Source organism: Pipistrellus kuhlii, unplaced genomic scaffold (assembly GCF_014108245.1).
Source record: "Pipistrellus kuhlii isolate mPipKuh1 unplaced genomic scaffold, mPipKuh1.p scaffold_m20_p_19, whole genome shotgun sequence".
NCBI lineage: Eukaryota > Metazoa > Chordata > Mammalia > Chiroptera > Vespertilionidae > Pipistrellus > Pipistrellus kuhlii.
Genome location: NW_023425504.1, coordinates 16964567 through 16990851, shown reverse-complemented (window position 1 = coordinate 16990851; position 26285 = coordinate 16964567). Strand labels below are relative to the sequence as shown.

Below are 26285 nucleotides of genomic sequence, written 5' to 3'. Positions count from 1 at the left end.
CCTGCCCCCTGCGGGTGTCCCTTATGGATCTAAGGAGTTGTTATATGAATGGTTCCACTCTGACCACTGGGTACGTTGGTTGTTGGATCTCCAAGGAGGTGCACATTTAGCGTCTGCCTGAGGCCACCCAGCAGGAGCTATGGAGAGATATGCAGATTCCTCTTCTTTGTTTGGATTTTGAAGGTGCACAAATGAGGCCTTGCTGTGAAGGAATGCATGCTGCTGTGGAGCCTTGGGCCTTCTTTTGGAAGTTCTGAGGCTCTCCAACCCAGCTGTAGTTTGTTAGGTAATTTTAGATTGCAAAGGGCCAGGCCATTCATATGCAAAAGCCTCTGATCACAGCTTGGGTGGGGTGGGGTGGGGTCTCAGGGAATCAATAGAGCAGAGCAAATAGCAATGGCTGACTGTCACTCCTGCCCTAAGAGGCCCCTGGGTGTCAAGGTCATCCAGTAATTGCTGTAAGTACCTCTGAGAGACAACTGCCCTCATGTTCTGGCCCGCTGCAGACAGTCCACTTTCTCCCTGTATGAGCCTGTGACCCCAGAGTCTCACCTGAAACTGGAGTTCAGAGCAGTTGGGAGTTTGTTTCTCCCTCCTGTTTGAAAAAGACAACTGCACCAAAATCAATTTGGCACAGTGGATAGAGCATCAGTCTGCAGACTGAAAGGCACCAGGTTCGATTCCAGTCAAGGGCATGTACACTGGTTGCGGACATATCCCAGGTAGGGGGTATGCAGGAGGCAGCTGGTTGATATATCATTCTCATCGATGTTTCTAGCTCTCAATCCTTCTTCCTTCCTCTCTGTAAAAAATCAATAAAATATATTTTTAAAAACAGAAAAAAAGAAAGACAACTGTGTCCTCAGTTGCCAACCCTCTTCACATGTGTTCCTCCGTACCTCTGCATTTTACTTCCACAGCTCCTCTGAGTCTTAGTGTGCTTTTCTCTTTCCTTATAGTTGTAGAATTTCCACTCAGCCAGCTTTCTGTGGTTCTGGATGATGTCTGTTTTGTCATTTAGTTGTAGTTTTGAAGTGGTTGTGAAAGGCAGCAAGTTCAGGTGTTTAGCTATGCTTCCATCTTAGTTTCTCTTTTCTACAATAAATATTTTTAAAATGTTCTTATATGTTTCCTTTTTATCCATTTGAACAATATACCTAGTAAACCAGAATTTTCACAGGTCCACTTGATATTTTATTGGAGGCATAGTCAAATAACAGATTAATTTCAGTACAATTTTATGATCCTAAGACTTATCATCCAAGGATAGGATATGGTTTTCCAATTATTTGTTTTCTTCTATGTTGCTCAATAACATTACACTATGTGTATTTGTTTATGTACACACTTGTGTGTGTGTACATGTATGTATGCCTCTTCCTCTTTTTGCTAGTTTTTCCTAGGAATTTTGACTGTCATTACTATTATAAAATTAATAATTTATTCAAATACATTTTCTAATTGGTTGTATTTTGTATGGAGGAAAATAAATTTTGTGTGCTTTCTAATTTGTCATTTGTTTTATCTATATTTATCTTTTCATATAATAATTTGGGTAACAGAATTCCTTACATTTAACAACCTTACATTCCTAGTATGAACTGTATTTAATTGTAGTGTTTTATTCTTTATTACTATATTCTTTAACCTTATTTACTAAATTTCTACTTAAAATTTTTGAATCACTACCCACGAGTACAATTTGTTTGTAAATGGTTTTTTTTGTGTGTGTGGATTCTTTTTAAAAATATATATATTTTATTGAATTTTTACAGAGAGGAGGAGAGAGGGAATAGAGTTAGAAACGTCAATGAGAGAGAAACATCGACCAGTTGCCTCCTGCACACCCCCCACTGGGGATGTGCCCGCAACCAATGTACATGCCCTTGACCAGAATCGAACATGGGACCTTTCAGTCCGCAGACCGACGCTCTACCACTGAGCCAAACCGGTTTCGGCTTGTGTGGATTCTTTAGCTGCTTTAGATCTCAAGGATTTTCTTGCTTCCAAAAAATTAAAAAAGATTTGGAAGCTTTCACTTCTGTTATATTCTAAAAACATTTACATAGCATGAAAATGATGTGTTCCTTAAAGATTTAGGAGGTTTTTCCTATGAAACTGTCAATACTACTACTCTTTTTTGTTGTTGTTGTTTAGGTAGTTCTTTGGCAATTTTATTAATATTATATAAATTAGAAAGTTTATATTTTTTCTATGTTCTGAAACCAGTTTTCATCATATATACTTTTTCTGTAAAACCATCCATTCCAGCCAGGTTTTCAAGTGTATCTAAAAGGAGGTGCACACCGTGGTTTCTTGAGTCATTCAATTTCTTCTTTATCTGTAGTTATTTTGACATGCATACTTCTTATCTTCTCCTCTTTTCTTGATTGTGTTATCTATTTTATTACCTCTCATTGGATCTTGGATTAATTTATTTTAGATATTGGACTTTTAGTTCTAGATATTTTATAATATATTTTTAAATCAATTTAATTAATAAACGTGGAAATGTAATTAGAAAAAAGATGATGAAAGGTTAAATTCAAGAATCAATAAATGGCATAATTTTAAAGTTTTTATTTTTATTTTAATTAAAAACTATTAAATTATCTAGTTCCAATACCAGTGATAGAACTCTGAAATGGCTACTCTTACACTTTACTAATGAGGAATATAAATCCAGAAATAATTTGATAATGTATATCATATATCTGCATGTAAACTTTATTGAACCCAGTAATTTTATTTGTAGAAATCTATTCTAAAGAAGAAAAGGAGCAAAGCTTTGACCATAAAGATGTCTGTTGTGGCTTTTTTATACTAGTGAAATGCTGGAAATGTTAATATCTAATAATAGTTGAATGATTAATTAAAGTACTATTTAATTAAGATTTGATAACATGACATATGTTTTACTTCAAGTGAAATTTCAGGTTGTATGGACCCTTAAAAAGTAACATGATGAATGGGAGGCAGGGGGAGAAATGCTATTTCACAAGAAAATGTGCATGACATTTTATTTGGAGATATCTTGAGGTTTTCTTTTTCATAATTTTTAATAATTTCCTTATTTAATAAAGTATTCTTTAATAAAAAGTATTAAAGGACAATTAACTTGCTTTTGAAATAGCCAGTGTGATTTTCTTTTTCTCTAGTTATTATTCCCAAAAGTAATCAACTGAGCTATATGTACAAAAAGAAATCAACTGCATGCATATACAATTTGAGCTGTTTTGTATTCTCCTTCACACATACACACAGAAGAATTAATAACAATCTCAGGAATATCTATCAACAGTTAAAAAATGGAGAGTGCCAAGAAACATGAATGGCTTAACATGACCTATTCCCAACCCAGAAAAGAACAAACAAAAGCATATGTTTTAACTGTGACAACTGAAGAGTTATTTTCAAATTCAGATGACAGTACTGTCATGTTATTTCCAGTAAATGTAGGCTTGGCCATTTTTTTTTGCATTTTTTAAACTCTTTTAAAAAATCTATTGATAAATAATCACTGTAAGCATATAAACTCATTTAGACTACTTAATATAAATGAAATAAATGCTTAAACAATATATCAAGATCAATTATAAAGACTAATCTAAATAATTCTAATTTTTAATCATTTTTTAATTAAGGTATTACATATGTGTCCTTATTGCCCTATAGCTTTACATTATTTATACTACATTTAATTTTTCTACATTCAAGTTTATTTTCATGTAAATGAATGCATGATGCATACTACATGCATATATACCATACGTTTAGATGATTTGTATGTAGACATTTATTTTCTAATTAGAGGCTCAGTGCATGAAATTCGTATATGAGGGGAGGTGGTGTCCTTTAGCCCAGGCTGCACCCTCTGCAATCCGGGACCCCTCTCACAATCCAGGACTGCTGGTTCCCAACCACTCGCCTGCCTGCTTGCCTGATTGCTCCTAACAACTTCTGCCTGCCAGCCTAATCAATGCCTAACTGCTCCCCTGCTGGCACAAATGCCCCTAACTTCCCTCCCCTGCAGGCCTGGTTGCCCCTAACTGCCCTTCCCTGCCAGTCTGGTCACCTCTAACTGCCCTCCTCTGCCAGCAGCCTGGTTGCCCCTAATTACTCTCCCCTGCCATCCCAGCCACCCCTAACTATCCTCCCCTGACAGCCTGATCACCCACAACTGTCCTCCCTTGCTGGCCATGTTGTGGCAGCCATCTTGTTTCCACATGGGGGAGGCCATCTTGTGTGTTGGAGTGATGGTCAGTTTGCATATTGCTTCTTTATTATATAGGATTTAAAATTTTAACAAATTTTAAGTAGTTTATATTAGAAATGGGGATATTATAATGTTGTTAACAATTATCTACATCTATTTACCTACCTAACATCTATCTATCTATCTATCTATCTATCTATCTATCTATCTATTTTCATATATTTCAATAAGCCAAAAAGTATGGACAGTTGTATCTGACCACTTAAAAACATAAAGTTCTATAGATGCACATACAGACACATCTTAGGACCCTATTTCAAAAGGCATATGACAAACTAGGACAGATGTATAAAATATGACTAAGGTTTTTTTTTACCCTTAATACTAAGTTTATTTGAAAATGTGAAAATTCAAATAGAAAAATTGATGAAGGTTATCAACAGACAATTCAGAGAAAAAGATATGCAAATGGTTCATTAATATATAAAAAGATGCCCAAGCTTACTTATGAATAATATGCAAAATTGCACAAAATGATACCACATTTCACCTAGCAGGTCAGGTAACAGAAACCTTTTTTTTTTTTTTTTTTAATTACCAATGTTAATAAGAGTATGGGAAAACCGTGTATTAGTAGTATAAAGCATTAATAGGAAGATAAATTGGTTGTTTAAGGGGGAAATTTGGTAACATCTGTAAAAAATGTTAAATATACCTGTTCTTGGTCTATCAATTCTACTAAGAAATGTATGCCAAAAAAGATGTGTATAAGGATGTTAAGTGCAGCAGTGTTTTTAATATCAAAGAACTGGAAATGTAGATATCCATAAACTAAAAATGAAACATACAGACACAGAATACTATACAATCATTTTAAAAATGAGAAAGAGAGCTATAATACAAATAGAAGAAACTATCCAAAATATAATATTAATTTTAAAAGTTAATGGGCTTTTTATAGCATATTATCCCATTTTACATATAAAGAACTTCTGAGGAACAATATATTGTACACTGCTAATGCTGGCTACCTCTCAGAGTGGCACCTGAAGAGTCAAGAGAGAGAAAAATGTAGAGTTTTAACCTGTTTTTACTATTTTAATTTTTAAACCATTGGCTGTTCATTTGCCACAACATGGATGGACCTTGACAACATTATGTTAAGTGAATAAGTCAGTCAGAAAACTAAGAGTGATATATATGATTTCACTCATATGTGGGATATAAATCTGAAACTTATGAACACAAACAAAAGAGTGGTGATTGCCAGAGGGAAGGGGTGGGGGCAGAAGGGGTTCCTAATATAAGGTGACAGGAGGAGATTTGACTTTGGGTGGTGGGCACATGGTACAATATACAGATCTTATAACATAGAAACCCATACATGAAACCTATATGTTCATGTTGACCAATGTCACCCCAATCAATTTAATAAATAAAAATAAACAACTGGAGAGCATTATGCTAAGCGAAATAAGCCAAAGATAAATATCACATGATCTCACTCATTTGTGGAATATAATGAACAACATAAACTAATGAACAAAAACAGATCCAGAGACAGAGAAGCATTGATCAGACCATCAAACCTCAGAGGAAGGTCGAGGAGGGAAGGGTTAAGGGGGAGAGATCAACCAAAGGACTTATATGCATGCCTAACCAATGGACTCAGACACCAGGGGATACAGCAAGCAAGGGGGTATAAGGACACATATGTAATACCTTAATCAATAAAGAAAAAATAAACAAATCATCACCTGATATCACTTCATACTAAAAAAAAAAAACTAGTTAAAATTAACTATTAATAAAAAATAGGAGCTTGTTATATCTAACTTTATAATGGTTTGAATTTCAGTATCATCAAAATTGTTTTCAATTGTAAGCCGATGGATCGCAGTCACCACAGAAGTGTCTCACCCACACATAAAGTAATCCCAGTGACTTACACAGTTTTCTGATCATGTAACATCTCCAAAGAAGCCATCACAAAGTCAACTACACTGTTTTATACATGCCTAATGGGTCCAACAGAGCCATTAGGATGTCAGTTCTATGGCAGGGCTCCTGCTAAAGCTATTACCAAGTCATTGCATTGTTTCACACACTTCCTTCGACATTCAGATGGTTCCTGAGGAACTGTTATCACTGCTACGGAAGTGTCCTGTATAGCTTACACTACCAGGGGAAAATAAAAAAGCAAAGGAAATAAATGTAAAACAAACAAATTCTCTCCATTAAATACACATGAATGGCCCCACATGGTCAAATATCAGAAGGACTAACTCCACATTTGGGTATTATTATATAATACTATTACAAGTTATTCAAGAAACCCAGGTGTTAGACTAGCTATTTTTTTTCTTCACAACTCCGGCTGTTCCAATGAAGCAGTTTAGGGTCTGAGAACAACATTTGCATGGCTGTAATGATATGATGTTTATTGGTAACACAAGGTACATTACCAGATTTCTGTAGTATAAAGTACAGAAGCAAAGAGGAGCAATACTAGTGGATGTTTTGGCTATTCTGGGATTCCAGCACATAATTGCTTACCTGTTACTAGTAAGTTCCTGAGCAACTCAACAATCATAGAAATCAACAGGGCTTCTGGGTAGTTGAAACAGCAGCTCTACCTTAGGGGTTACTCCCATGGAAATAGGAAATACACTAGTACAAGTTAACCCTCAGCCAGGTCTGAAGTGCTTCATTGAATTTCCTCTCACAGTCTTCTATACTTAGCAGAACAAGATAGATGGTTATTGAAATGATGTATTATTTAACCTAAGACAAATGCAAGGAATTTTACACAGTTGGAAATATGGAAAGAGTTGAAATGACTCTGCTAAGCTAGAGAGTTTCCTAGGACACCGGATGATTCAGAAGCCACATTGCATGTCTGGCTAATGCTTGATAAGAGAGACTTCACCTTGTAGTACCTATCCTGCAACATATACATAATAAATTCTTGCTCAGTGATAGATAACAACCATAACTACATTTATTGACTAATATATAGTAGACACAATGTGGAAGTACATATCCATTTTCTCTTTCAATTCTCCCACATGAAAAAACCTGAAATAGTAATGTCTGCATTTGATAGACAAGGAAACAGCCTTAGGTACCTGCCCAAGGACACACAGTAGGTAAGTGGCAGAACCAGAGCACAAACTTGTCTATCTTATACCACCGTTATTCTTTATCACTCACTGTATAGAGACCATTGCTTATTTAGACTGCACTATTATGACCATTTTTACTTTAATAAATATTTTCACATTCCTTGTGCTCTCATAGTGAGTTGCACATATCTTTATCATGGTACTAACTGAATTAACATCAGCTCTTTATCCTCTCTAGAAGACTTCTTTGGGTAGAAATGCCCACTCAACTTTGCCCTGCATTAAGAACTGCTTCAAAACACCAATGGCTGGCTACCCAGAAAGCAACATTTGTATTCCTGATCTTGGTTATAGCTGATGGGACCACTGATAGACACCTGACTCAAGATGTCTTAAGATGGAAAAATTATTCTGCCTCTTTGAAATTTAGAAATGTCACTGAAAAAAAATCCATTTAATCTCAACTTCTTTCCTAAATGAAAGAAATACATATTGGGGGACTTTTTGAGGTTTTATGCCCATCTCGGGGATGGATATTTAGAGAAAGTCAACCTGCAGACAAAGGACTGAAGGAAATGAATTCAAAAGCAAGAGACAAAGTCTGGGCAATTTTTCTAATCTGTACCTTCTATAATCTAGCCACACTCTTGTGGTCCTGTGAAGCATTCTCATTTCCTTTAAATGAATTTGTTGTTGCTGTTTTTGCTTAAGCTAATTCAAGTTGATTTCTGTTACCTGTAATAACAATAATAAAGAATCCTAACTAATAGGGCATCACTCTCTCCCACTAGCCTGTAATTTCCTTGAGATTGGTTACTGTACTGGTCATCTTTTATACATCTACCTCTAATATAGAGCCTGGTTTAGGGTGGGTAATCAATAAATACTATTTGCACAGAAATATCATTATCCAGAAAATATAGTTATTAATAATTTCTTAGCAAATTATCCTTTATTAGTTAAAGATTGCAAATACATTTTTCCTAAATAGTTACCTACATTTAGCTTTTTAATAAGCAATTTAATTTTCACTTTTTATAATACAACTGTTTCATTTAAGCAATATGTGAAAAATGCATTCTTGGAAATTGATTATTTAAATTTTGCTGCTGATGTAGTGTGTTTGTGTGTGTTTTTCTCGCCAGTCTAATACATAGTCAAATGTGATTATTAAAGAATACCTTAGTCACTGCACTGAGGTGTATGCTAAGATAGGACTTCCAAATTCTTCTAAGAAACATCCACTGGATAACCTATCAGAGGCAGAGTTGCGGTTAGATGACCAGAGGTTTGACCCATTTCTGCCCTTGAAAGATCAGAGAAGAGCTACAAAAATATTATATCTTTTAGTTTTAATGTTTCCCCTCAGAGTAGTGCACATTTCTCACTTTTGTAGCCCTCACTGTGCTCCAGATCCAGTGACTAAACACTGAACCTAAATAGATCAGGCCCTATCTTCCCATAGCTTGTTGTCTAGTATTTATCAAAAACTCTTATGAGGACACAAAACACAAAACTCAAGCATCCTATATAATAAAAGGGTAATATACAAATTGATCCTAACAGCAGAACTACCAGAATGACCACTGGACCAGTCACTATGAGGCACACTGATCACCTCTTGGTCCCTTTCCCCAGTAGGCAGACTTCAATCACCTGAAGGTCACCTGCTGCAGGAGTAGGCCAGCAAGCAGGTGGGAACAGCTGACCTCTTGGTCCCTTCCCCCCAACCGTCAGGCACCAATCACCCAATGGCAAATGGGAAACTGAGGGTGGGTGGCAGTGGGGGGTGGGGCTGGCTGCAGGCAGCTGGGGAAGATGGCCCTGATCACAGGCCAGGCCGAAGGACCATACCTGGGCACCAATTTTGTGTGCCAGGCCTCTAGTTAGACTACAATTAATAGTAACATTGGAAGTGAAATGAGAGGGGAAAGGGGTTAAAATAAAAAAAGCATTATGACTGATATCAGAGTTTCCTGCTCACAGGCCTCAGGATGGAGGTAGCTTCAGTACATGTACACTTTTCCTAATAGACCATTAACCATCAATAGACAACAAAATGTTTATTTAGGACAGATGTGAAGGAATAGAAACATAGTTCCTAAGTGTTCTGATTCCCTTGTGAAAGCCAGGAACTCCAGATGCCCTCTGCTCCCTGGTGCTCTCCGTTTCGCTTTTGGTGCTGAAATGAAGGGCTATTTATTTGAATTCTTTATAAGTTATTGCATGTCAGAGACTTAAATTCAATTATGGGAATTCATAATAGAAGTTTATGAAAATGGGAAAAAAATAAGTATTTTGAAAGGCTTGCCCAATTAATGAAATGAAAGAAGTCCTTCATAGACAAAAATTTTGGAATGGAAGTAGAAAATCCATATCATAATCTCCTAGATGGAGATAACTGAAAGAGTCTTTGAAATCCCATCTTTGAATCTTTCTTAGTTGAACAATTCGCCCAAATTAACAATTTCCCCTATCTTCACTTTTCTCCCACAGGAGTGAAGCTTAAATCACCATAAGATGGTCCGTGATATTGTGAGCACTGCCTCATCAATAATCTGAAAATCAGAATGTATAGGTAGATAGAAACAAAATAAAATGTCATTAACAATACTGAGGCAGAGGGATGGGGTGGCATGGAGTCTCAGCAGTGAAATGTATAAACACTAAAATTTTCAAGCCATTTCACTCTTTTCAAATATATCATCTATAAACTAAAATTAATGTAATAGATAGGCCTACTTTCATGAATGGATGAGATCGATGGGAAATAAATAGCTACATTTTCACACAAACATCAAGTTCAATTCATTGAAAATAACTTATTTCCTCAAATTAGCATGCTTTCAGAAGAACCATTTACACTCTCATTTCAACTCCAAGCTCCTCTGTAAGAATCTATGAAAATGTTGAAAGCAGGTCATGTCTGCTTATCACTGATTGAAATGTTATGAAATCCAAATTGGAGAAATCTCACTATAGGTCATAAATAAGATTCCAAATTTTATGCTGCTTATCGGAAATTAGTAGCAGGAGTAAGAGTAACACTTACAGAGCTGTAACTGAGCAGAGAAAATTTGTTCAAGTTCAAGTCTTATATTAATACTAGAAGCCTGGTAAATGAAATTTATGCACAGAGGTAGAGGGAGGGGAGTCCTTCAGCCCGGCCTGCACTCTCTACAATCTGGGACTCCTCAGGGGTTTTCTGACATTGGACATCCCTCTAACAATCTGGGACCACTGGCTTCTAACCACTCGCCTACCTGCCTGCCTGCCTGATCACCCCATCCATCTCTGCCTGCTGGCCTGATTGCCCCCTAACTACTCTCCCCTGCTGGCCTGATCACCCCTAACCGCCTCTGCCTCGGCCCTTGCTATGGTGGCTTTGTCTGGAAGATGTACGGTCTAATTAACATATTACCATTTTAAGAATATATATGTAATCCAAGGGAGGAAAAAATGGCTATTTGGAAAATAATCAACTGCATTTAGGTAACTGACATCTGAATTGCTATTTTAACTCTTCCTCCTATGTATAATGTAGCTAACAATATAATTGATTTCACAGCATGGTCATGAGGATAAAATGAGATGAAAACATTAAAAGTATGTTTGGAAATTATAAAGTACTGATCAAAAATATCAGTGAACATTCATATTGTACTTATATGTTACAAGTAGTATTCTAAACCTTTATATACATTGGTTCATCCAAGTATCACAAAATCCTAGAGGCAGATACAGTTACCGTTATGTAACAGATGATGAAATTCAGACACAGAAACTTTATATAACTTTCCCAAGATTACGCAGCTGGGATTTAAACCTAGGTTGCCTAGCTCCACAGTGCAAACTTTTACTAACTATGCTCTACTGTCTCTCTAAATTGAAGTCATTCTTGGAGGTGCACATTGGACCAACAGAAGCTTGCAGTTAAGGATTAGTTTTTAGCAGACTGGATCATAGGCTTACCTTGGCAGCCCAGCCCAATTTCATGCAAACCTATCCAGATCCAAAAATAAACCATAAGGAAAATAAAACTGCAAGGGAAAGATGCATGTCCTTTACTCCTGAGTCTTCCAACCCTGTCCAAGTAGAAATAATTAATGATCAAGGTAGATGGTTGATTAGACTAAAGGCCAAATGTAACTGAACAGCCCCAAAATATTCCTGAAAATCCCTAACACATCTAAGAGCGATGACACATTAACAAAGTATAGTGGCTCACCAGGATGAGCAGTTCTCATGGTTGGGGGAAAAGCTGATTACAATAGATATTCCCCTGATCCCTTTCCCCCAGGCTCCTACCAATGTGAAACTCTGCCCTATGGTCAGATGTGAGGATCTCCCCAAAATATTGTTTTCAGTGTCCATATGCAAAAGGGCAAAACTCAATAAGCACAATGAAGGCAAAGGTAAAAGGACATCTTTCATTTGAAGGCACTATTTATAATTAATGACACGGATATAGATAGTGTGATTATAAAGCCAAGCTGAAACAGCTGAAGGGAAAGACCAAGACCATTTGGTAGGAAGCACTTTAAAGTTATGACAGTATTGGAACTATAATAAATTCATGGCTAGAGTTCTGTAACAAGTTGTAGATAACATATGAAATCATGAGGCCAAACCCAAAGCAATCTGATTTAAATTTCTGCCTCCATGCTAAATCTATGCTTCCCTCTCCCACCTTAAATCTTGCTTTTCTTTCTCCCCATCAACCCCTCATCTCATTTTTATCACAAATATACACAAATGAAGTTTTCCAGAGAAAAACAAACTACAATAGTAAGCTGCCAAGGAATTAATCTCTGACAGCTTAGCCAGGTCAGTGTGGTATCTGTCAGAGGGGTAGGAGTCCACTTTGTGGGGCGGGTGTCAGGAGTGGAATGAGATAAAAATAATCAGTGGTCAAATCTTGGGAATACTTACCTTGTGTAGATCCAGTTTGAGCCTCCATGTCACAACAAACAGGAGAGAATTTGAAGCCTGTAATATGAAACATTTTATTAATTAATCCTTGTCCAAGTCAGCTAGGATTCCTAAATCTTTAACACACACACACACACACACACACACACACACACACACACACACACACATATATATATATATGTTAAATATATACTATATATATGTTATATATATATATGTTGAATATATATATATATATATACTATTTTTTAATTAACAGATTCAATGAAATATGATTCCCATACCCTTTTCAAGTGTACAATTCAGTGGTTTTTAGTAGTTTCATGGAGTTGTACAACCATCACTATTATCTATTTTAAGAATAGTTTCATCACCCAAAACCCAAACCCCATACTTAGGGTCTGGCAGGAATATTTTAATGTTTCAACCCAGTGAACTGGCTATAACTTCAGATGTCAGGAGTGAGATGAAGCAGAATGAGAAGGCTTGGCAATAAGGAGATCATCCACCACCTCATTTCACATAAATTTGGTTACTAAATTTTGTTTGACAGTTGAAGCCCAGAAAGTATAGGAACCATTCCAAAGTCTCCTAAGTTACATCCTAATGCTCTTTTACTTACATGGATATGCATACATACATCAAATATGTTCCCTTCTCATTTCTATACTTCACTTCCTATACTCTTAACACAAGTCAACAAAACCTACATATAGACGTGAAAATAAACTAAGAAGCCTGGCTGGTGAGTTCGGTGGATAGAGCATCTGCCCTAGGACTGATGGTTCCCAGGTTCAATCCCAGTCAAGGGTATGTATCTTGGTTGCAGGCTCTATCCTGGGCCCCAGTCAGGGCACATGCAGCAGGCAACCAATTGATGTGTCTCTCTCACATTGTTTTCTCTGTCACTCCCCCTTCCTTCCACCCTCTCCAAACATCAATGGGAAAAAAAAATATCTTCAGGTGAGGATTAACAAAAACAAGAAATTAAACTAAGAAAATTAAGACCCCAAGGATACTTAAAGATATTACAAAGTGTTATGGCCTATCATGTAGGAAATGATACTCTAACTAGTGGGCAAATGGTCATTCCAAATTATAGCCTGTGGTTAGTGTTCCCTGTCGGCAGAAGGGTATAAGAAGGACAGAATAGAAAAATCTGTAAATACAGGGATGTTGGCTACTTATCTCCCACCTGGGAAAACACTAATTACCCATTGCTATCACAACAAGCCTTGTGGTCATGGTGATGGGGACCTATCAAATTTAGACAAATAGAATGAGAAAGACAATAGACTAATGTGTTTAATAAGCATTAATGTGTTTTTTATGAAAGGATTTTGTTCTTTGGTAAAGACAGAGAGCAGAAATAAAATGAATCAACCTCTTCCCAACAAACCAAAGAAACAAAACTTTCCCATTTCTAAAAGTTGTAAGAAAATAACATATGATTACAATTTAATGACACTACTGTTATTACTCATTGTCTAGCAAATAGGTGATGCTAATTAATTTGCCTTCTTTTTTTAAAAAAATCATTTCAGCCTAACTTGATTAATTTGAATCTGTCTTTACACTCAATATGTTAATCTGAATCAAACAGAAAGCACATCCAGAATATGGCTACTATACAACTGTTCATCTCATTGTTCATATACTGATATAAAGCCAGCATACAGGGAATACGTACTTTCTACAATGAATACCATTAGTATTGCACTTGAAAATAAAAGGTGAGTAATAAATAAGACATATCACTGATTACATTAGATTATTTCCCTTGGGGGATCACCAGAAAGGAAAAGTATTTTGTCTATCATTGTAAAATAAATGTGCCTGTGTGTCAGATCCTTAGGTATGTTCCTTGTCCATGTGACCCTGTTAACTTGCATTTTCATTCTGCATATTAAAAACAGGCATACAAAGAGAAGGAAAACAACGTTAAGGCTAAAAACTACCTTCTCTCAGTTTTTCCTTAAATGATATAGAAAATTCTATTACCATTGTCCCCATCAGACTTCCTTTCATGGTCAGTGTCAGTCAAGGACAATGCAGAGTTGGCCCGGCTGGACAAACAGGAACTGTGCTCTGATTTCATTCCCCTTATCCACATCCTCAGTGCATGGTCAGGTGAGGCAGCGCCTTCTGTCTCTGTGTCCACATCAGATCCCATCTCAAGCTGGTAGCCATGCTGAGAGACACTGTGCATGTCGGTTTGGTAGCCAGAACAGAGAGTGCGAGGAGTTTCACAGAATTCTATCTCTACAGAGAAACAAAGTTCAGAGAAAAAGTTTAGCAATATGAAACAATACCTGATAAAATTCTTTTTGTCCTCATGTCCCCCTCGCCTATTGCTAGTAATTGTGTGTTTTTGCAAAATTAGAATTCTGGCCATTTTATTTATGGTAGCTACATTCTGTGCTTATTTTGCACTTCTGTAACTTAGAATTATGCTCCTGTTGATTTGTACAAGATTCTGGAAAAAAGCATGCCCAAAATAGCTTTATAGCTACAATTTTAGGTTGCACAAATGTAATGAAATAAGTGAGTGCAGAGGAGTATAAAGTGTAGAAAGCTATCCTTTAAAAGATATTTCCCTTGCAGGAAAAATATATATGATCTATAGAGTACAGTTAGGCTAAAACTATTAAAATTATTAGCTTTTCTAAGCCTGTCATATACCTTAGAGTTAAAAATAAAAAATTCAAAGTGAAAACTCTGAAGAAAAAAAATACTAAGTTTAAATATACTTTCCTAAAGTGTTTTTCCTGAAATACATTAGTCTAATCTCTAAAATTATAAGTTCTTAATATCATTATTTTGCATTATCTCAAGAGAGTTTGAGCCCTACTTTATGCTAATCATTCTATTTCATTCATTATTTCAACAAAAACATAATTGTAAACTGTACCTCAGCAGTGTTTCATAGTTTGGATTTTATCCCCTTTCCCACCAAATCTTAAAATCATAAAATGTTTAGGATCTTAGAAATGCTGCCACTAATCATCCCATTTTATGGTTGAGGAAAATAAAATCCAGAATGTAGATATAGCCCATGTGAGATAGCGACAGAGCCCTTTTTGCTAAACACCCATCTGGGCATAGTTTGTGCTAGACACCAATGAAACTCCATCAACTTATTATATAACTATCAGGCATTCAGTCTTACAGTCAATTTTGCATTCAGTTATGGTAAGGTGTCAGAAAGGGGAAAAGATGCTTTAACAGTCCCTAATAAGTTAATGAAAAATGACCACATGCCAAGACATATCATCTGAAATGTCCATGTATCAGTTAGATAAGGTAATCCGGGGGATGTTGTACACTGCATAGGATTTTCTCAGACTGACATCGGAAACAGGGTTTGTCATTTGGCCAAGTAGAAATTTAACTGAGTACATCTAATCCTTGGCACGTATCAATAAGATGCAAACACTAAAATGAATTCAAGTCTCCGAATACAGAAAGTGCTAAAATTTAGACAGGCTATATTCTAAAACGAAGAGTACAGAATATGAACATACTTTTAAATAGCCTTTTTTGTGACAAACAAGGGTTTAACAAATCAAATCTTTTTTTAAATTGTTGATTATTACGATGCCCCATAATTTCCCCCCCCTTAATGCTTACTTAATACCTATTAGGTGCCCAGTACTGTGCTCTGTGAAATATTGTAGTTATTGTAGACAAATAAAGGTACTATAATGTATTAGGAAAATTCAATTATAATTAATTATTTCAGGGTTATAAGTCACTGCTGAGAATGTTACTTATAATTTCTGTGATGAATGTCTTTAAGCATAATTATACTTTTCTACAAAAATTTGTTTAAAGAGGAGTGATGTTAAAAAAAAACAAGCCTAGTTTCCACTTGTCAAGCATAAAACTACATATTTGAATGCAATATTAGAGTCTTGGTGCATGAAATTTGTGCACTGGGGGTGGGGGTCTCGCAGGCCGGCCTGCACCCTCTCGCAGTCCAGGAGCCCTTTAAGGATGTCCCACTACTGCTGCACTAGCCAGACTTCTGGTTGTGCAGCTCTTCCCCTGTGGGAGTGCATTGACCACCAGGGGGCAGCTCCTGCATTGAGCGGGATAGGGCCAAAACTGGCTCTGGGACAATCCCTGAGGGGTCCTGGATTGCCATAGGGTACAAGCCAGGCTGAGGAACCAGGGAGGTATGCAGGAGATTGGCCAGCTAAGGAGGGACCATGGAGGGCTTCAGGGCATGTTTGACCCATTTCCCTCAGTCCTGATCAGCCAGACCTCAGCAGCAAGCTAACCTACTGGTCATGGCATCTGCTCCCTGGTGGTCAGTGCACGTCATAGCAAGCAGTTGTGCAACCTTAAGCATATCATTAGCATATTATGCTTTGATTGGTTGAACAGATAACCAGGCGCTTAGCATATTAGGCTTTGATTATATAGGATATAATCAGGAGAGGAAGGGAGAAGTAGAGAGAGAAAGAAACATCAATGATAAGAGAGAATCATTGATCATCAGCTGCCCCCTGCGTGCCCCACACTAGGGATCAAGCCCACAACCTGGGCATGTGCCCTAACCAGAATCAAACCCAGGACCCTTCAGTCTGCAGGCCAACACTTTATCCACTGAGCCAACTGGCTAGGAGCCACAAAACTTTATGAAAATGTGTTTCTCCTTGATATAAAGCTAAAAGTAAAATTCCATTTTGTCCAACATAAAACGTAGTGATCAAGAATATTGTGATCAGTTAATATTCATGCCTCTAAATTTCACAGTGTTTCATTATCCAATCCTACTGTGCAGTTGTTGCTACAGAAAACTGATAATGAACCTTAAAGCTATAAGAAAGGAGTTTTACATAAGCCTGCATTCACAGCTTCTTTCATTCCCCTAGAACCATGGTCAGCAAACTGCGGTTCATGAGCCACATGCAGCTCTTTGGCCCCTTGGGTGTGGCTCTTCCACAAAATATTATGGCATGGATGAGACTATTTTGAAGAAGTGGTGTTAGAAGAAGTTTAAGTTTAAAAAATTTGACTCTCAAAATAAATTTCAGTTGTACTGTTGGTATTTGGCTCTGTTGACTAATAAATTTGCCGACCACTGCCCTAGAACAGAGTTTCCCAAACTGCAGCATAATTCAGAATCACCTGGAAGGCTAGTTAAACACAGATTGCTATGTACATCTCCCTTTTCAATTTCTAATTCAACAGGTCTGGAGAAGGGCTATAGATTCTGCATTTCTAACAAGTTCCTAGCAAGGCCTATGCTACTGGTCCAGGGACCTCACTTTGTAAACTATTTCCCTACAGAATTCTCTGAAGTCAGTGGGTACCAGGAAAAGGGAAGAAAAAGAGAAAGAACAACCTATGTGGCATCACCAAAGATTTTGCAGCAACCAATTCTAATTCTATATGGAGACATAAGAAATAAGGCATTCAAGCTGAAATGCTGTGATGGCTTCCCATTTATTTTCCATGGATTCAGGGCACTAATTAGGAAACTCACTTTCAAAAGCACAGACTTGCATTTATTTTCACTCATACAATGGCATTTGAGGTGTGACTTTGCAAAGATTTTTAAAATATATATATATTTTATTGATTCTACACAGAGAGAAATTGAGAGGGATAGAGAGTTAGAAACGTCAATGAGAGAGAAACATCGACCAGCTGCCTCTTGCACACCCCAGCACACTTCCCACTGGGGATGTGCCCGCAACCAAGGTGCGTGCCCCTGACCAGAATCAAACCCGGGACCTTTCAGTCTGCAGCTTGACGCTTTATCCACTGAGCCAAACCGGTCTCGGCTGACTTTGCAAAGATTTTAATATAAGCGTCTTAGCCATAGTAAAGACATTCATTGGAAAAGAATGAGCAAATAAAAATACACAGCCAATTTGTCATTCCATATATTAAAATGCCAGATAAGATTAAAGAAAGTTAACAGAAAGAAGCCTCTTTGTTAAAGAGATTTTATTCCTATTCAAATAATTTGAACATGGATTTGTTCCCTTCTAAGGAAATGTAGTATAAAATAATCAAACATTTCATAAGATATTTTTTAAAATTATATTTTTATTTGAATGCAAAGACTAATCCATATATTACCTCATTAAACAGTCAGATAAAAGTACACTTCCTTGTGAATATATAGTTAGAAAACAAAGAAGGAAAGAAATAAAAGGTTTCAGTTATTTACAGTAAATGATGTTCATTGAACTGTCTTACTTCCCTTTCTTGAAATCAGTGTTACCACTGTAAATTATTTCCTTAAATTCACAAGAGTCTTGGTGCTGTTCAAAATTCCCAGAGGATGCATTTTTCTAGAAAGCACTTACAATGCACCTTAAGTGGTTGTTTTTAGCTTTATACATATAACCTTGTTACCTAAAATATTATATATTCCCTAGAGAAGATAAAAGTTCAGTTGGATTTATTATAGGTCTATTCTTACCAAAAAGCTAGCCACAAGAGAAATATAAGTAAAATCTTAGGATATCTATGATTTAAATGGATAGACTAGTACCATAAGAAACTACACTTCAGAAATAAACAGATATAGATATTGCCAAGTGAATGATGTATTTGGAATCCTACATATGTATTTAATTTTTATTTTAAGGAAAACCTACCTACTTTCCAACCTTGTAAGAGACAAAATTAATAGAGTAAATTAATAGAGATGAAATATAATTTTTAAAATGGGCAAAAGATTTGAAGATACACTTTACATGAAAAGATAGAGGAATTGGCAATAAGTAAATTAAAAGATGCTCAATATCACTTGTTATCAGAAAAATACAAACTAAAACCACAATGATATACTACTATAGACCTATCAGAATGGCTTAAAATATTCTGACCATACCAAGTGTTGACATGGATGTAGTGCAACTATATACTCTGCTGGTAAGAAATTAAAAAGGTACAACCACTTTGGAAAACAGCAGTTTCCCCAAAAGGTGAAGCTGTACTTAACAGGAGAGCAATGTACTCCTGCTCATTTATCTCAAAGAAAACATCTGTCTACACAGAAACCTATACAAGGTTGCTCATAAGCTTTATTCATAACAGTCAAAAAGCAGAAATAACCAAAGTGTCTATGAGTAGCTGAAAGGATATACCTGTGGGATACCCACAAAATGGAATATTATTTAGTCCTAAATATGAATGATCTAATGATATATAATTAGACACATGCCCCTTAAAATAATTATGCTAAATGAAAGAAGACAGATAGAATGGCTATATACTATATGCTTTCATTTAAGTAAAAGTCTAGAAAATGCAAACGAATTTATAGTGACAGAAAGGAGATCAGTGGTTGCCTGAGGAAGAGAGTAAGGAAAAAATGGAGAACAAGGGGTAAAAGGAAACTTTTTGGATGATCAATGACTATTATCTTGATTGTAGCAATAGTTTAACTGGTGTATACATGCCAAAGGTTGTCATACTGTACATTTTAAATATATGTGCTTTATTGTACTTTATTTATAACTCTATAATTTTTGTGTGGATTATACACCACCAGATAGTAAGACAGTGAGGAGACTGAAGAATCAGACAAATTTCATAGGTGAAACCAAGGGTCTCCAAGCTAGCAGGATGCCCTGTTCTTTTCCTCCTAGCAGAAAAAAAAGTACATATAATATGAACAAAAAGGTAGTCAAAATGTTATCTTGCGTGTAACTGAGCCATGAGGTAATCAAGGCTAACTGATGCATGGTGATCCTACAGAGAACATATTCTTCCTAGGAACATAACAGTTGAAAGCCAAATTTAAGGCAAAACTAAGGATGAATCATCACTGAGGAGATTTGAGCAGTTAAAGGAACATTCTATAGTTGGGGATCATGAGACTAATCTGCAGGTGTTCATCCTGGAGAAGCCAATTATGAAAAAAACTTATAAGGGAAAGTAACAAGGATCATCCATATCAATGTTTTTCTGCAACTCAAGACTTTAATTTTCTTACAATTGAACGATTCCAGTCCTACCCAGTTTAGCCCAGTGGATAGAGCATCGGACTGCAGACTGAAGTGTCCTGGCTTTGATTCCAGTCAAGGGCATGTGCCTTGGTTGCAGGCTCAATCTCCAGCCCTTGTGGAGCCAAAGTGGGAGGCAACCAATCACTGTGTCTCTCTCACATTAATGTCTCTCTCCCTCCCCTCCCCTCCCCTCCCCTCCCCTCCCCTCCCCTCCCCTCCCCTCCCTTCCCCTCCCCTCCCCTCTCCTCTCCTCTCCTCTCCTCTCCTCTCCTCTCCTCTCTCTCCCTGTACCTTCCGCTCTCTAAAAAATCAATGGAAAAATATCCTCAGGTCAGGCTTTACAACAACACAATTGAACCCATCCACACTTTCGCTAGAAAGGGAGCTTTAAGGCATCACACTGCAAATAAATAATTGGAAGTAAAAATCCATGATTAATTTTAGTCATGACTTAATTGATTTGGGAAATAACTTCTAAGTGTAATCCATTTAGAAAATAAGGAAGAGGGAAAGGGGATACAATACATTTCTTAGCTTTAAGTACTGTGATTCATAGAACCCTACAGATTGATTATATGCAAAAGCAGGTGTTATTAATTAGCCATGTGGTTTTGTATAAGTCACTTAACATTTTGGGGCCTCAGTTTCCTCATTTTTAATATGCTTAGGTCCAACTTGAAATAAATCTTTAAGTAATTATCATATCCTAAAATTCTATAATTATGACATGAGCCTGTTATGGCAAAATGTGAAAAGATTAAATTTTTCAAATGGGAAAAATTAGCATTTTTATGAATCAAAGTGCTATTCACACTTCAATTGTGAAGTACAATCATATATGTTAGCTAAGTAAGAGCTTGGGACATGGTTATAAGTTTGCTATAATAAAGTACTGATACAGCCTCACATATATTGTGAATTGTGAGATTATTGATAGAGTATATAATGTATATAATGTAAAAAAGCAACTGAGTAAATAGCTATTCATCAAACAAAATTATATAAACATGGCTATTGCAAAGAGTACTTTATAGTATAATGAATAAAATTCACACAATTAAAATATTACTGATCCACTAATAATTCATTATTGGCTCCGGGGAAAATGCAATGGATTGTTGTAGTCTTAAGCAGCAAATACAAAAGAAATGAGCAACATCAGATAGGATACAAATGCTTTTCACTACTGGATACCATTTGTATTTCTCAGTTTGTTGGCTTTGAAAAGCAAATGATATCAAATTATCAAAGAAGTAAGTTCATGTGAGCTTACTTAAACATAGCTCCACTGAACACCCACTCAATTTCAAGTCAAGAAAACAAAACAAAATAGACTTCTTTGATTTCTCACAGTCTTAGAAAATGAACCCATTTTAATTTCCTCTTCTTTTACTTTGTGCAAAAGCTTTATCAAAAGCACAGTACTGAACTAGGCATTAATCAGTGAGTTAACAGGACTATGTCCTATCCTTTGTCAAGTTCCACAGAGAGCCTATTTAAAGGCCAAAATGACAACAAAGTAATAAAGGCACCACCCAGACCTGGTCTTTATTTTTATACTGAGGACTCATCAGCACAGGAGTGAGAGATGGAGTGCTCCCACATGCAAAACTGGAGCCTGTAGTTATCAGAGGACTTAAAGAAAATAACTAAGCTTCTTCCAGTCTAATCTCCCCCTCACAGTTCCAAATGCACCCATTATCTCAGTGCTCAGGGCCTATCAATTATGCCTTATTTAATTTCTGAGATTTCACCATCTGTCAGTATAGTGAAAAGCATGGCAAAAAAAAAAAAAAAAATCTGGGCAGAGATAAAGCCTGAAGTAGAAACATTCATGCTTTTTGGCCAATATTGGCTAACTGGAACTGTCTCAGAACTTAGTTAAAAGACCGTGTTTATGTCAAAAAGGATGCTCTCAGAAGTACAATGAGTTGCAAATCTGTAAAAATGGCTCAACCTAGAGAAGGATACAGAATTACAGCATAAAGGCAAAAGGAAGGGACATGTGGTAGGAACCTTGGAAAATTTAAAAGGGACTCAAATCATATTTAGAGATAGGTGACAATATCCCTCATCAATCTAAAGAGGAATGGGATTTTATAAGGGGATAAGCAACTTCTATTCCCTGAACAAATATTCACTTTAGTACAGAATTCCATTTCCCCAATACCCACCTATGATGGGAGAACGTGTTCTGAAGCTAATTCAGACATCAGTTACCACTACAATTGAAAAGATGATCCCTGCTCTATAGCCCATAACAAGGGTCTGGAAAAAGAATCAGGGACTAGAAAAGATGGTGGGAGGTCCAGTTTCAACAGAAACTTAGATCAATGAGAACCTATGTATGTTCCCTTTATTTCAACATTTTGAATGAGACAGAGACTTCCTGGCCTAAATGAGAAATTTTCAGGGCTACTGAGCACTGCAAATGCATGGTGCTCAATGGCCCTAAAAATTTCTCATTTGTTACCTTTGTTGGTCCAATTTTCTGGCTGTTCACAACACTTTGGAGCCTGAATCTTTATTGACCACTGTGGTCTTCCAGGTATATTTCTGTATTTTCTGTAAATTCACTAAGCATGTAAAGCTGTTTGTTTAGGGTGTGTCTGTGTGTGCCCATGTGTGTATGTTAATTTTAAACTACATTAATATGTCACACAATTCCATAAAGAGGAGGGAGAACAGTGAGCTAAAGGGTTAAATGAGCACTATAAACATTTGCAAATGCTTCAAACACATACTCATAAATGCAAACAATATGACTTCCATAGCATTCTACAGTAATCTGTAAGCATTTACCTTGTGATGAATGGGTAAAGATGCCAAGATAGAACTGTGCTCCAGAATCAGTGTTCATGAAGAACTACTGAATAAACTATATTCTGCTCTATTATGGGATTCTTCTCACCATCTTTCATAGGTGCCCTTTTCAGTCTTGCTTCTGTATCTTTGGCCATATTTTACCACAGCGTTTTTCAACCGCTGTTCCGCGGCACACTAGTGTGCCAAGAGATGTTGCCTGGTGTGCCGTAGGTGCAGACAAGACAAGAATTTTATAATTTTTCACTATTTTGTTTACTTAATATTTCATAATAAAGTCATTATAAAATACTTTCTTTGTGTTTATTTGATTCCTATTCAAGAGAATTACTTTATATATAGTCAATATAGGCACAGAGTTAAATTTTTTAACATTTTCTAATGGTGGTGTGACTCGTGATTTTTTTCATGAAACAAGTGTGCCTTTGCCCAAAAAAGGTTGAAAAACACTGTTTTACCAGACACTTGGAATTACTCCCTGTGATTTTTCACTAACCTAGTTACTAAAATGAGACCATGTCAGTATTTTCACAAAGGGTGTTTCAACTTTACACCCTCCCCTCCCATTTATATTACCCTTCCCTATAGCATTTCTAATCTTTACTATATAATTTTATACAGGATTGTATATACAATAGTTTTAAATATTTACATTTTTTGAATTATACCTCCAAATCTGATAGTGTTTCCTAAACTTTTGGTATATCTCAAAATCAAGATAATTTCTTGTAACTGTTCTATGATGTATGAAGGACTGTGGAAATATAAAGTAGTATTTCTATCTCTTTATGCCCTAGAATATTTCTAGGCAATGAATAATCATTAAGCACCAAAGTTTTAAAGTCAGTAATTAATATGAAATTATTCTTGAAAGAGTTCAATTCTTCAGTACAATTTTGACATATATAAGATGGTTTTGCTTAACATAAAACAATGCCTACCAACACAAATTGAAAAAAAAAATGTTATTTTGGTAAATTAGCTATGCATTTCAAATAATAAATACTCTACAAATTTGGCAAGAAGAAAAATACAACAATTGATAGCAATATTAGACTAATGCAAAACAAGTTCTCTGAAATCATCTCATGCGGAAGCTTTCCTCACTATACTTTTTGGCTTAATGAATTGGGAAATGACTTTCTATAAAAATTCTTAAAATATATCCTAGGATATAGAGCTGGGAGGCTTTTATAAAACTAGTCACAAAGCCTTGTCAAAAGGCACTTTTAGCTGGCTTGAATCAAAGCTTCTTTTGTCCTTCTCATCAGTCAGTTTCATCTCATAAACCAGACAGAAATTATCAGAGTAAATTTGGTAAATTTGCAGAGTGACCTGGAATGAGTGGGTGGCTCCTGTGAAAGATTCTGTTTTCATTAATTCAGATTTTTTTAAAAAAAATTAAATTGATTTCAGAGAGGAAGGGGGAGGAAGAGATAAAAAAACAACAACACCAATGATGAAAGAGAATCATTGATCGGCTGCCTCCTGCACACTGTGGATGGAGCCTGCAACCCAGGCATGTGCCCTGACCAGGAATTGAACCATGACCTCCTGGTTAATAGATGGACAGTCAACCACTGAGCCACACCAAAGGTTTTTATTTTTTCAGGGATAGAAAGATGAAACTCTAAGATTAATGTTTAAAATTATCACACACACACACACACACACACACACCAGTTTCACATGGTTAGCTAATATAATGAAAATAAAAGGTTATGGAAAGAATACGTAGGACACTCATCCAGGACTTGTGAATTGGAATTCTATTTAAAGGAAAACGTTAAATTCTGGAGAAGACTTCTATTTCCAGTCAAGATGGGGTGACATGGACCAAATTTATTCTCCTGCCTGAAACAACAACAACCAATATATGACAGAACAGCGCTCAGAGATTAGGCAATGAAGCACCAGGATGCCTGAGATGTGGGAAGCAAATGAGAATAGCCTTATTATTGCCCCAGCTTACTGACAGCAAAGAATTAACAGGTTTTACCACAGGAGGGAATAATATAGGTGGAGCTTGTCAAACTCTCTGAATTGAGATGAACCTGGTAGTATGGGAGGGCCTAGACCACTAGAGTTTGCAGTACAGAGTACCAAAGAGAACTCCAGAGATGTGCAGAGGGTCCCTCTGGATATTCACCAAATAGCACATACATGCAAGGAAACCTCTTGTGATTAGAGAAACAACCATCTGAAAGGATTAAAGAAAACAATCTGAATCTTAAATGGGACTGGAAATAGTACTGTTCTCAAAAATCAGAGTGAGAAATTCTCTAATTATTGGGCATTGAGTAGAGTATATCAAAAGGTCTTCCCTCAGCCCAGCCTGTGCCTTCTCCAATATGGGACCCCATGGGGGATGTACGACTGCCAGGATCAGGTCTAAACCGGCAGTTGGACATCCTTTTCACAATCCAGGACCACTGGCTCCTAATCACTCACCTGTCTGCCAGCCCGATCCCCCTAACTGCTCTCTCCTGATGGATCAATCCCCCTTACTGTTCTCCCCTGCCGACCCAATCCCCCTAATTGTTCTCCCTTGCAGTCCTGATCACTCGAACTGCTTTTGCCTCGGGCCCCCCACCATGGCTTTGTTCGGAAAGTCATCTGGAAGATGTCCAGTCCAATTAGCATATTGCCCTTTTATTAGTATAGACTAGACTCCGAGGCATGAGATTCATGCACCAGGGAGAGAGGGTCCCTCAGCACCGCCTGTGCCCTCTCGCAGCCAGGATCCCTCAGGGGATGTCTGCCTGCCTGACCAGACATCCCTTTCACAGTCCATGGCTCTCACAGTCCAGGATTCCTCATTCCTTACTGCCCACCTGCAGCACAGGTGGGAGAGGCTCCCACCACCGCCACTGTGCTTGCCAGCCGTGAGCCTACTGATGAGCTCAGCTTCTGGCTGAGTGGTGCTCCCCCTATGAGAGCACTCTGACCACCAGGGGGCAGCTCCTGTGTTGAGAATCTGCTCCCTGGTGGTCAGTGCACATCATAGTGACTGGTCATTCTGCCCTTTGTTCGACTTGCATATTATGCTTTTATTATAATTATAGGATTGTTCTGGTATATGGTCAATATTTGTCAATAATTTTATACATTTGAGTCTTGCTATTAAGGTTTGTTAAGTGGGTTTAGAGCAACATTTGCTCTAGGGCTAATTAGACTTTCATATGATCTAACTATTGCACTTCCCTATAT

At 36.8% G+C, this 26285-nt stretch overlaps 1 protein-coding gene across 1 annotated transcript in view; it reads right to left on the bottom strand.

Annotated features, from left to right (window-relative positions):
- The window catches only part of TENM1 (teneurin transmembrane protein 1), a 938436-nt gene that overhangs the window by 538375 nt on the left and 373776 nt on the right, over positions 1-26285 (bottom strand). Inside the window, exons 5-6 of the mRNA XM_036443384.2 lie at positions 14278-14538; positions 12274-12330 (exon numbers count right to left, since the gene is read on the bottom strand). Coding sequence (XP_036299277.1) covers positions 12274-12330; positions 14278-14538 — 318 coding nt within the window. The remainder of the gene's footprint in view (positions 1-12273; positions 12331-14277; positions 14539-26285) is intronic.